Here is a 13,513-nt window from a genome sequence, read left to right as displayed (position 1 = left end):
GGGGGTCAGATCCTGTTCAACGTGCAGCATAAAAAAAGTCAAACACGATCATTGCTGTTATGAGTGCACTTTCTCCTGAGGACTCAGTAGGTCATCAAGTAACAGATACGTAAGGGAATTTCAGATAACAATCTGTACAGTGAAGACAATGGAAGAAGATAGTGATAATGAGGGGGAGGAGGAGAAGTAAAGTCAAGTTTTACTGAAGAGGTGACATTTGAGTCGAGTCCTGAATGACGAGAAGGAGCTATCTACACAGTGACAATCCAAGTCATTCAAAGGCTCAGAGGCAAGCAAGAGCTAGATACCACGGAAGAATGAAAAGGAGGCCAATGTGTTCCAAGCATGGTGAGCAGGAAGGAAAAGTGGTAGGAAATGGGGTCAGCGTAGGTATACAGGGGCCACATCGTACTGAGCCGTTCAAGCCATGTCCAAGGATTTGGATTTCATTCTAAAGTAACAGGAAGCTATTGGTGAGTTTGCAGCTTATAAGTGATAATGATCCAATATTGGTTATGCTGTGGAGAATGGAAGTGGAATAGTTAGTAGGCAATTGCAGTAGTGCAGGTGAGTGATGATGGTCACCCTGAGTGAGTAATTGATTATCTTGTGATCACAAGGCCAGAAAGTTGCAAAGCCAGTAAAATCCAAGTACCTTCTGTCTCTTCTACTCTGGCACAAAAATCTCAAGATTCTATTATTCTACAAATGTATTTGTATTGTTTTATGAGAATGTTTGAAAATCGTTTTCATCTGTCTCCCATAGTTCTTACACCAGCTTGTCAGCTCTTTCAGGACAAGACCTATCGTATTTTTAATTTCTTAACAGCATAGAATCAACCCTCACAAAAACTTAGTATCAGTGAAAGCAACACTACATTCCCTCCAACATTCCTTTTTTCTAGACCATCCTTCCATGTAGCAATAGGTAGCAGGACTTTTATGTCCGTCGTAGTGTCTTTGTCTTGGACTCTATTATTTTATTTTATTTTGTAATTGCAAATGAAACTACTCTTTTCCAAGGTACAATAATCTTGATAGCAGTAAAGTGGTTTGGCTGCAATTCTTGTGACTTTGAGTGTGCTTGTGATATTGCATAAATCATCATGATAACTAATGCTACACAGTGAGTCTGTCTTGAATGGAAAGAAAACACCTCAGGGCCAGGTTAGTACAACCCTGTTCTGCAGGTAGAGGTGTTGATTATGAACTTAAAATATCAGGGACCGGACTGTGATTTCAGACTTGGCACCTTGAATTTGTAATGCCATTCTTCAGCAGTAAATAATTAATGCTTGTGAACCCTCTCTAGTTAGCTATGATCATGTCTAATTTTGCATAGTAGCTTTGCATGTTATTTTTCATACAAACCACTTTGGGAGTGGGGGTTGAGCGAAATGGGTAAAGGTGGACAAAGAAAGAAAAAAAAACATTTTGATAGTCATACATGTTTTCTTATCTGATTATTTCTTATCTGATTATTGGTTTTCAGGCTTTCTGAAGACTGAAGGATTATAAAGATGTATTATTTTTAAAATTTGGTTTCTGATTGCTTTTTTTGGCATTTTTAGTAGTTAATATAAATTAAGGAAATTGCAATTTAAATCTTAATGTTAGTCACTGAGCTGTATTTCTTAACTGTCTGTTTGCCTAATAAAGCTACTGAACAACTGTTTATTTGGTAGCTATTTATTACAATAGTTTCCTTGTACCTAAAAGAGGAGGATAAATGCATTTGAATAAATAGTAAGAACAAATGAATTCTAGTTTGCTTGAGAATACGCTAGATAATCACTGTTTCCCGATTCAATTAGTGCACACTAATGGCCTGAAGTTGCTTCAGTAAGTCTCGATATCCGAGTTTCTGATTTCCTGGCATCTTCCTTTAAGTGACATGTTTCAGGGGCTAAAAGATCTTGGACAAGTTTATATGATTGACAGATAAGGTGAAATGCAAACAGAGATTATTCGTCAAGTAAAGTTTATCAAGATCAGGGTGCATGACCTGTGCAAGTTACACAAAGCCCTACTCTTAAAAGTAGGCTTAGTTGGGCTCTATACTTGGTTTAATTCTCTGCTGTCACTATCTTGAAATAATTAATTTTTTAAAGGGGCCTTGCATTTTCATTTTGTACTGGCCCCCAATATATATTATATCCCAAATGAACTGATTGACATTCTGACATAATTCAAGCTAAGCAAGGTCAACCTATCTGGAATAAGCAGAGGTTAAAGTTAAGAGATAAGACAAAAGGCAAATTCAGGTCTCCGGAGAATAGTCAGGTTGTATGAAATAAGATCAAGCAAAATTCCAAACTCCTTACCATGGCCCTTAAGACCCTAGATAATCTAGACCCTTCCTACTTCTCTAACTTCATCTCTGATCTTTTGTCTGCATTCACCATGCGCCAGCCACACTTCTTTCTATTCTGTAAAAACCCCAGGTTGGTTTTGCTGCCTTGAGACCTTTTCTCAGCTGGGAATACTTTGTCCCTCAGTTTTTCTCCTGGCTGACCTATTATTTGGATTTTGGCTGGAACACCATTACCCAATCTAAATTAGCACTCCTCTGTCCAGTCAAACTTGATCATACCACCTTCTGGTATCTGAAAGTTAGTTCATTTTGCTGTTTCCTTTTTTTTTTTACTGTTTTTCTCCCGACACTAGAATGTAAATACCATTAGAGCAGACACCTTGGATTGTTCTGCATAATATCACAAGCACTTAGCATAGTCACTGCAGATGATCGTACTGAGTACATGGCCGGTGGATATGTGCATGAGAACTGTGAGCTGTTGCTCTGATGAGGATCTCATGTTTCAAGAAGTTTAGTACTCTTCTGAAGTACTTTTCTAGTGTTTCCCACAGGGTTGGGTTGTGTGTCACAGGCAGATGCTGTAAGTCCATCCCCAAAGGCAAATGAGCAGCACTCCTGAACTGTTTAGATTCCTGAAAGAAAAAAAAAATGCACTAGTAGCTGGAAAGTTGCCTTTGGATAAAGAATAAAGGAGATAGTAAAATCCCCCTTTGATTAATCTTTTGTATCTTGATTTCCTGAAACTTTAAATAAAGATCAGTAAAGTAAAGCCTAGCCCACGGAAGAGAGTCATTCCTGATTTTGCCAATGTTCTGACACAACTCTAGGATTATGTAAATAGCTAATGCTATCTGAGGAATCACTGATGTGATAAGCTATACAAATTGTATTAGTTTCAGGGAATCTGAATAGTAGATTATTTATGATTTGTCGGTCACAGAATCCCAACAGATTATTTGTTGGGTAGCCAGCACCATTGTGCCCTCTTCTCTATGGAAATGACCTTAATATAAAATTTCACTGTTTTCCCACCCCTCGAATTGCTCCCAGATGACTTGACTGCAGACTACCCCCATCCCACTCACGGGGTATCTGATCCTAGAGGTTTTAAAAAGAAACTTAAAAAAGAAAATTCTCCCTGCAAAAAATACTCGGGGACTTGTAGTTTACTAACCTGGAATAGAATTTTTGATTCATAGAGCCAAAAAAGAACTTTTGTAGGTCATTTTATGAATGATCTTGTCATTCTACACATGAAGAAACCAAGCAATAGAGGAGTTAAGTGGCTAATCAAAGTCACGTGGCTACTGGACAGCAGAAATGGAACTCAAACTTGGATATTCTAACTTGTGAAACAGTGCTCTTCCTGATACAGTGCTCTTCCAAATATATAAAACCAGTGTCAAGGAGAATTCCAAAGTGTTTTTTTTTTAATTTATTAATTTAATTTTTATTTTTAAAATTTTATTGGGGAATATCGAGGAGCAGTGTGTTTCTCCAGGGCCCATTAGGTCCAAGTCGTTGTCCTTCAATCTAGTTGTGGAGGGCACAGCTCAGCTCCAAGGCCAGTCGCCGTTTTTTCAATCTTTAGTTGCAGGGGGGCGCAACCCACCATCTCATGTGGGAATTGAACCTGCAGCCTTGTTGAGAGCTCGTGCTCTAACCAAATGAGACATCCGGCCGCCCCTCCAGCAGCTCATTGTCTTCAATCTACTTGTGGAGGGCGCAGCTCCCAGGCCCGTGTGGGAATCGAACCGGCAACCCTGTTGTTCAGAAGTCATGCTCTAACCAACTGAGCCACCGGGCCGCCCTTTTTTATTTTTACACAGAATAATTTCAGGTGAAATTAACATTAAATACTGGAATTAAATCCTTCCATTTATTCATTAACATTGTGAGTTTATACCATTTGTAACCCTTTACTCTCATGTTGGTGGACTCTTTGGAGGGTAAGAAGATACAAGCCAAAGTCAAAGTGCATTTTTAACTGACAATCAGATTTTTTTTAAAACATTTAACTTTATTAAGGTATAATTGGTTTATAACAAACAGCATATATTTAAAGTGAAACATTTTAGTAGGTTTTGATATGGAGGTGTATCCATTTGTAAAACCATCACTACTACCTATTGTACTTGTGAAGAAACAAGCTGAGAAGCCCTAGCAGCTCGCATTGGAACCAGGTCTATCTGATGTCAAGGTCCATGCACTAGTCTCTGAAGCCTGAGTTCTATCTGGGAAAACAACCATGGACTGTCTGTCATTTGTGTGGGAAAAGTACACAACCTCTGTGAATCTAGATATTCATTTCTTTAATAAGAGCGTTGTGCTAAAGGATCCTAGTATCTTTTTCACTTTCAAGTTTCTGTATTTCATTCATATTTCATAGGCAGAACTGGCAAATCTCTATTCAAATGCAATTTTTTAATTAAATGAAACTGCACTATTTTCTGCAATGTTCACAGTGGAGCTGTAAGACACATTAAAATAATACATTTTTTTCTTTTCATAGGAAAATATTAAAAAAGCTTGTGGAGTAATATGAGTCAGAGTAATATAGGATCTGCAGGGAGTCCTTTAAGATAGTTGGTGAGAATAGGAATTCCTGTTTTCTTTAACAGTGTGTTGCATAATTATTTTGCAGACATTCTTGTGCTTACAAGCGACATTTCCCTCAATCTTTTATTATTATGTGGTTTTTAAGCTTATTAATAGTAGAAGCTATAATAGTTACCTAAAACTAAACTATATTCTTCATTTCTGCCAGAAAATGCAGATTTTATATAGATATAGATGTTGACAATAATATAGCTCCATCTATCCATCTAGAGAACTATCTTTACATTTCTCAGATTTTATGAGCAATGACTAAAATGACATAGCCCAATGTATAAAATATATCTAACATCTATACACAGGCACATATTATTTAGGTGCCAAGTGTATGTAATGTTTTTATGCAAAGTTTAAAGCAAATTTGACTGTTCTAAGATATGACAATTTATTTTCTACTTCTCCAATCTTAGGAAAAGAAGAATTTATCGATTTCTTCAAGACCTTCATTTACACAGCGGTTGAATCCAAGGCTACCGTGGTGGAACCATGAATAAAAATACATCTGCTGTAGTATCATCTGGTCTACTTGAAAAGTAATTGTTAAGTTAAATTTAGTATGTTTTGAACTCTCATAATTTGAAATATGTAAAATATTAATGAACACTTGGCGAAAATTTTATACAGCTAATGACCTGTGGTACAGGAGAGCAATAATGCAGGGGAATATTGAGGAGCAGGGGAATAATGAGAAGTTGATCAATAATTACCTTTCAGTGTAAATCACTGTGTAGGAAAAATTCTGCATTCTCCTTTAGAATTATTTTTACAGATTGCTTTTAAAAAGTTTGATCTATTTTTTTTAATATCTAAAATATTTTATAATTTTAGTATAAAAAGAACATATTAGCTTTTGCCGACTAACAAACCACTCGAAAATGCCTTAAAAAAACAAACCTTTTTTCTTTGCCGTGATTTCGTGATTAATTCTTCTGGTCTGCAGCAAATGATGTAGGGTGGCCTTCTTCACATGTTCTGGAGCCTCATCTGGGAAGGTTGAGGTCTCTTGCGACCTGGTCTCTCATCCTCCAGGAGGCTCGTTCAGGCTTTTTCATATGGCAGTGGAATGGTTCCCAGGAAGAAGCACAAGTGTTTCTCAAATGTCTATTTTCCTCACATTTGCTGGTGTACCATTAGCTCAAGCAATTTAAATGGTCAAGTCCAAATTCAAGTGATAGAGATATAGACTTTACTTTTTAATGGAAGAATAGTAGAGTGAGGCATGTAGACAGGATGGCAAGAATTGCTAGCCATTTTGCGATATGTAACATACATATAACAAAGTACACTCAGAGAAATCTTGCTCTCAGTCTTGTTCTCGACTCTGTGCCCTCATTCCTCCTTTAGATAACCACTTTTATTCTTGTTTTTCTAAGTGCTTCATTTGCATAAATAATGCATATTCATATAAATATATTTGTACATGTTATATATGTATACATATATTACATGTACACACATAATAATTACATTTTTTTCTCAAAGTGAATTGTTCTGTATAAAGTTCCACTATACATTAGATGTCCTGCTCTTACTTACGCAATAAACAAGTGTACACCAGCCCTTTGACTCAGGTTCACCGGGTCTTCCCTGGAGAAGGGTGTCAAGCCAGTTAAACTCAGGTGTCTTTCCCTGATGCCTCCTCCTGGAAAGTTCCAGTCTCCAAGGGGCACAAGCCAGGGCTAGCTGTGTGGTTTGCAAAGAGCTCCACGCACAGAGCTCCACACCTGGGACAGCACAGGTTTGTTCAACTACTCAGGGCAAATCAAGCCCATGGTTAAAAATCACATGACTGAGGTAAGATGTCCCAAAATACCCATATAGGCTCCAGCTCCCAGGCTCCACTCGCTGGCATATTCTTAACAAAACAGTAGCATATTGTATATACTGTTTTAACCTTGCTTTTTTTTTTTTTTTAACTTAAAATTATATCCTGGTAATCACTACATATCAGTTTATAAAGATCTTTCTCGTCCCTGTTATAACTGTCCAGTATTGTATCATGTGTTTGTACCATGTGTATTCAGCCAGTATTTTATTGATGGACATTGAAATTATTTGCAGTTTTTGGTGATTACAAATTATGCTGAAATGAATAACCTCGTATCAAGTCATTTAGTATTTTTTTGCTAGAGTACCTTTGGGATAGATTCCGAGACATGGGATTGCTGGATCAGAGGGTAAATTTAGAGATTACCAGATTCCCTTTTTAGGGGTCTGTCCATTTTGCATTCCCACCAGCAGTGTACAAGAGTACCTCTTTTCCCCTAGCTTTGTCATCAGAATATATCGAAGTTTTAAATTTATGTTGATCTGATAGGGAAATAGCAATACTTTTGCCTAGTTTTAACTTGTTATTCTCTTATTATGATTAAAGTTGAGCAGCAGAATTATTTTTAATAGCAAAAAAGTAATATAAATTCTTAACAATATGGGAATTTTAGATCCTTGCAAGTAAATACACGGCTGTGTTGACAGTAGATGCTCTGTTCGGATTAGAAAAAGAGGCATGCTCTACTGAAATAATGTGTGCTAGAGATTCTCTGTGTCCCCATTGAAGGCAATTCACATTGAGAGCTTACTGGAGGTGCCTAGTGAGGTACCTTTGTTCTCTCCTTCATCTTTCGCAGTTGTAGGCTTCACTCCCTTGTGCTCTTGCAACCTAAAGTCCCATCAAAAACCGTTGAGTTTCTGAAATCCATGACAGTAGAGCATTTTGGACCCAGATCTTTTTGCCTTCTTTGTAGCTAATTGACTATGCCATATTGACCAGATAGGCCTTCTGACTCTAGAGCTAAATTCCATATAATGCCACCCTAAGTGGTGTGCTGCATAGGAAGCAAAATATTAAAAAACAGGGAGTTTTGTAAGGTGTTTTTTTTTCCTTTATTCTATTTTTTTTTTAAATAATCTAACTTTTGAATAAGAGTTTTCCTAAAGATTTGCAGCAGGTCCTCAAATAATGTTGTTTCACCCAACATTTTTTCATCGTAACATTTATGACTTGCGATAGGAACTTAACTCTTGTATCGAGTAGCCTATGGGAAAATGGGTTTCCTTATACATCCTTTCGCTTAAAATGGCAGAACCTATCAACAGTGTAAAGTGAGGACTTCCGATAGTCAGAATTTCTATGATAGACACGAAGAAAGATTTTTTTAAAAGCTATAATCATGTAAGATATGAAGTAAATCTTTTTTAAAGACCTCCTTCAGTTTTTTTTATAATGTCTGAAGATAGCTGGAAGTCCTATATTCAACAGTAGATCTGAAGCAGATCTCATACCACATTTTGCCTCTGGAGTAAGACAGACTGGGTTTACTATTCTCCAGCTTTGTAAACTCAGGCCCCCAAGCTAACATCCCAGATTTTGGTTCCTTTAGAAAAAGGAGGGATTTTATAAATACTCAATTGAATGGCATAATGTATATATGTTGTGTAGCACCATAGCCAGTACATAATAAATAAGCAGGCAGCCCCAAGCTTCATTTCAGACTTTATTCACCAGTAAAAGTCAATGCTCTGACCAGAGTGTTCAGAAACGTAATGTCTTTTACAGAATTATTTTCACAGTTTCTTTTCTAATGGCATTCCCCTATGTCTGACAGAAATTGCAGCTGGAGCAAGTTCTTTGCATTGGGAAAATACTCTTTTTAAATTAAAAGGATTAGCTTTTTTTTTTTTGAGAGTCAAATGGAAGGTATATTCATTTTGCTTTAAATCGCTGCAAACCTATCTTTTAAAGTCACTTACCTAACTCATTAAAATATTTAACATTGGATATCCTCAATGTAGTCCAAAAATCAACTAAAGGTGTACCTTTTTAGTCACCTTTAATAAATTTAAAAATATGTCTCAATAATATTTTTAAAGTAGTTTTCTTTGTTATCCAAAGAAATAAGCATTATTGCTGTAATTTCTTTATGGTTTGTAGAGAAAATTAAAACTACAGGTAAGAAAATCCATTTGATTGCTTTTGTATCGCCGTACTTTTTATAATGTAGTTGCTAGTATGTCCTGAGTATTTTGAATTATCTAGATCTAAGAATTTGATTTAACAAGTAGTTTAAAGAAAAAGTAGGTACAGATCTCTATGTTAACTTGTGAGTGCCAATTTACTTTCTCTTAGGGATCCTGCCTTTCAGATGATTACAGTTACCAAGGAAACGGGCCTTGGTCTGAAGATCCTAGGAGGAATTAACCGGAATGAAGGTCCCTTTGTGTATATTCAGGAAATCATTTCTGGAGGAGATTGTTACAAGGTAAAAATGAAAATAAAAATAGCCCTTCACCAAAAAAAAACAAAATGACTAGTGATGAGGTTTGTTTTTCTACTTCATCAATATATTTTTAATGTTAGCTGAATATCCACTATGACCATTTCTCAGAAAGATACAAAGAAACTTGAAGATAGACATTTCCCTTCAAAGAGCTTTAATCTAACAAATGAATATGAAATAAATATGAAAATAACAGATTTCATAGGTTATATATTTTTAATTATGTGCTGTCCAACTCATATCCTATATCAAGTTGAGAGAAATTATATTTAAAGACACGTTAGCTGTCCACTGCTCTGAGCTTGGATTAAGATAGATCACTTAAACTTGAACTATATTCATTTAGCCTCTCCTAAATTCAAAACAAACACCGAAAAATAAATAAAAACACTCAGCAGATGAAATTCACTCATTTCTGAATTTAATTCTTGTTGAGTTTGTTAATTATGTCACCAATAGATTATGTCACCCACATGAGAATAGACTTAGAATCTGTATGAGAAATTAGATTTCAAATTAAGATCTGAAAATATCCTTTTATAGGAATTAGAAAGTCTTGCTCTCCTTTCTAACGTAAGAAATACGTAAATCGTGAGTTCCTTTTTTTGCTCTGATTGCTGGGAAGCTCAGATCCAAACTTGAAGCACAGTACCAGCAACTTAGTTAGCAAACTGGTTGCTCCGTTTGCATTCTCATTTCTCTTGGATTTCATTTGCTATTTTTGTTTTACTAATATGATTATATATGTCTTTTATTGAAGATTGCTTCCGGTACTACAGGATATATTTCCTATATATTTATAGGCTATAAATATATTCTTTATAGGATATAAAGAATTTAATGAAATATTCTATTAATATTAAGCTATATAGTATGAGAAAGGATTCTCTCATCATTAAATTTGTTCACATTATTGTTTTATTGTTATTCTAGTTGTTTTGGTTGAATAAATAGTCCTACTCTTACTCCCATTTTCACTCCAAGCTCTTGTTTAGCAATCAGTTTATCAATTCAACTGAGGTTTTTTTCTTTGTTAGGAAAAAAATCAGTTTCACTAATAACTTCCAAAAAAATGGAAATGATCTTAATTGTTTCAGGCTTGTTGAGATAATAAGGTATCTTCGAAGTATGTGAGTTGTAAGTATTAGTACAATAAGTTTAGGGTATTATAAGGATATAGATTTTGGGCTCTTGAATTTAAATTATTAACCAAATAAGATTATATGTAAGTGCTACATTTAAATAAATTCAAACAAACAAAAAATGAAGTTTTTCTTATAAGAATTGAAATATTTAGTACTAGTTTAGTTTTGAAGATGACAGGTGTGTGTGTGTTCAGTATAACTAAGGTATTTCTTAGACTACAACACTTGATATAATGGAATGATAGATCACTGTACCTAAAAAGTGATAAGAATTTGCTTTTAGACAAATATTGATTTGTGCTTGAAAAATATTTGTGATTAAAGTATTAAGTTGATGGCAGTAATACTGAGTGACTCTTTATCAGCTACCAGTGATAGCAAACTAAGAAATTCTACCCATAATATATATTATACTTTCTCTTGTTTTCTTAGACTTAACATTGTTTGAAAGAGAATTAAAAAGCAAAACCCTACTGTGTGGACTATATCCTGTATTTACCACTAGAGGGTAGCACAGAGTTATTAATGTTCTTTGGCTCTTCCTGGACCTGTCCAAGAGAAAAAAACAGCCAAAATAGAGAACTGTGTAGACGAGAATAAATGAGTTTGCAGTGCTTACATTTATTTTTGTATACTTCTTCATGATGGAGAGTTTTATGCATATTTACTCTGCAAATACAAAATGGATGCTATTTGATTTTAAAATATTTTTAGTTAATAGCTGTGTTATTAACTAAATATTAAAATATTAAAATATTTTTAGTTAATTTACTGTGTTCTAAATACTGTGTTAGAATGTTAATAAATTCCTAATCTGCACAAAATTTCTACATAGTAGGTATATTCACAGAGTAGGAAACATAGGCTCCTAAGGTCATCCTTATTAAGTTGTTGAGCTGAGCACCTGTTAATATTTTTTAAAAGCGTGAGTGCTATAACGTTCTAATTTTAACATTATATTGTTTCAGAACTAACAATAAGGCAATCTCAAGCTTATAGATAGATTATATTCCTTTTTTTTCCCCTAAACTTCATATGTTAGGGGATTATTGGGACTCAGAAGGAATCTTTAATTAATTATGTTTAGTTGTCACCTGTCTCTACCCCCGCCCCCACACAAACATACACACACAAATGTTTTCCACCTGGCAAATATGAAATACAATACTAGTTCAGTAACCAAAATATCATATTTCTTTGAAAAATGTATTCAGAGTTCAACGTTGGGATATCTTGAAAACCTATCCAGTTCAAGTAGGAAAGATTACCCCAGCTCTAAGAGCTAGAGGCAGTCTATAGGTTGAGAACAAATGGATTAGGTACTGAATTAAGGAAATGTGAAAACTCCAAGACCTTTTTCACCCCACCAGTCAGTCCATATCAGTATGTAGTCCTCAGCCTTCTATCTAACACCTTTTTCTGGTCTAGGGACTCCTTTGAGCTTCGTGCCCACATATCCAATTGCCTTATTAACATTTCCACTTGGATCTCTTTTTGATTATTATTATTAAATGCATTGGGGTGATGTTAGTAAGTTAAATTATATAGGTTTCAAGTGTACAATTCTATAGTACATCATCTATATATTGCATTGTGTGTTCACCACCCAGAGTCAGTTCTTTTTTTTTCTTTTAAAGAATAATTTAATTCTTTTTTTTCCCCTTCTTCCTGCCTCCTCTCCCCCCACTACTACAGTTGAAGCCGTTGTTTCTCAGTCTAGTTGTGTAGGACACAGCTCCCTGGCCCATGCTGTATTATGAGTCTTGTGCGCCCCCCCAAGCAGTCGGTCGCCTGTTGTAGGTCGGCTGCTCACAGCACCTCACAGCAGCTCTCGCCTGCTGCTGGCCACTCACGATTGCTGCCGTCCATTCACGCTGGCCACTCACGATTGCTGCCGTCCATTCACGCTGGCCACTGGCTGCTCATGGCAGGACACGTAGCTCACGGCAGCACACAGCAGCCCATAGCACCTCACGCCAACCTCTGGCTCCTCACTGCAGCCCAGCTCCAGGGAGAGCCGTTGGCTGTTGTTCACAATCTTGGCCCATGTGGGAATCAAACTGGCGACCTTGGTGACCTTGGCGTTAGGAGCACAGTTCTCCAACCACTGAGCCACCAGGTGGGCCCCAGTTCTGCTATCACCATATATTTGGTACTCTCTCCCTCCTCAACCAGACTCTTCCCCCTTATCCTCTGGTAACCACTAAACTTGTGTCAATGAGTTTTTGTTTGTGTGTCTTGTTTGTATATTGGTTTCAATTTTATATCTCACATATGAGTGAAGTCATGGTTCTCGATTTTTTTCTGTCTGATGTATTTCGCTTAGCATGGTAATCTTAAGATCCATCTTTGTTGTTGCAAATGGCAGTATTTCATCTTTTCTTATGGCAGAGTAATATTCCATTGTATATATGTACCACTTCTTCATCCAATCATCTATCGAAGGACACTTTGGTTGTTTCCATGTTTTGGAATCATGAATAATGTTTCACTGAGCATTGCGGTACATATCTTTATGTATAAATGTTTTCAGATTTTGGGGGTAGATACCCAGAAGAGGGATCGCTGGGATGTATGGTAATTCTATTCTTAATTTTTTGAGGAAGCTCCATACTGTTTTCCACAGTGGCTGCACCAATTTACATTCCCACCAGCACTGTATGAGGGTTCCTTTTTCTCCACAGCCTCTCCAGCACTTGTTGTTACTTGTCTTGTTGATGACAGCCATTCTAACAGGTGTGAGATTGTGTCTCATTGTAGTTTTGATTTGCATTTCCCTGATATCTCCACTTGGCTCTCTTAAAGGTGTCTCAAACTCAACTTACTGTGGCAAGACTTCTGAGAGTCACACCACACCCTCATCTGCCCATCTCTTCCCAAACAGGGCCTCTTCCAGTGTTCCCAGTCATGGTGAATGGCACCTTTTCTTGGCACAAAGCTGGAAAACCTAATACCGTGTTTCCCCGAAAATAAGACCTAGCCGGACCATTAGCTCTAATGCATCTTTTGGAGCAAAAATTAATATAAGAGCTAGTCTCATATTATATTAAAATAAGACCTGGGCTTATATTATATTACATAAGACCCTGTCTTATATTATGTAAAAATAAGACCGTGTCGTATATTACTTTTTGCTCCAAAAGACGCATTAGAGCTGA

The 13,513-nt window shown here is 36.3% G+C and overlaps 1 protein-coding gene across 1 annotated transcript in view; it reads left to right on the top strand.

Moving 5' to 3' along the window:
- STXBP4 (syntaxin binding protein 4) overlaps window positions 1-13,513 on the top strand; it is a 131,672-nt gene that overhangs the window by 1,027 nt on the left and 117,132 nt on the right. Inside the window, exons 2-3 of the mRNA XM_081028013.1 lie at window positions 5,344-5,466; window positions 9,060-9,192. Coding sequence (XP_080884139.1) covers window positions 5,420-5,466; window positions 9,060-9,192 — 180 coding nt within the window. The 5' untranslated portion in view covers window positions 5,344-5,419. The remainder of the gene's footprint in view (window positions 1-5,343; window positions 5,467-9,059; window positions 9,193-13,513) is intronic.

Source organism: Rhinolophus hipposideros (genome assembly GCF_964194185.1).
Source record: "Rhinolophus hipposideros genome assembly, chromosome: 20".
NCBI lineage: Eukaryota > Metazoa > Chordata > Mammalia > Chiroptera > Rhinolophidae > Rhinolophus > Rhinolophus hipposideros.
The sequence above is the reverse complement of the archived record's forward strand: the minus strand, read 5'-3'. Positions and strand labels throughout refer to the sequence as shown.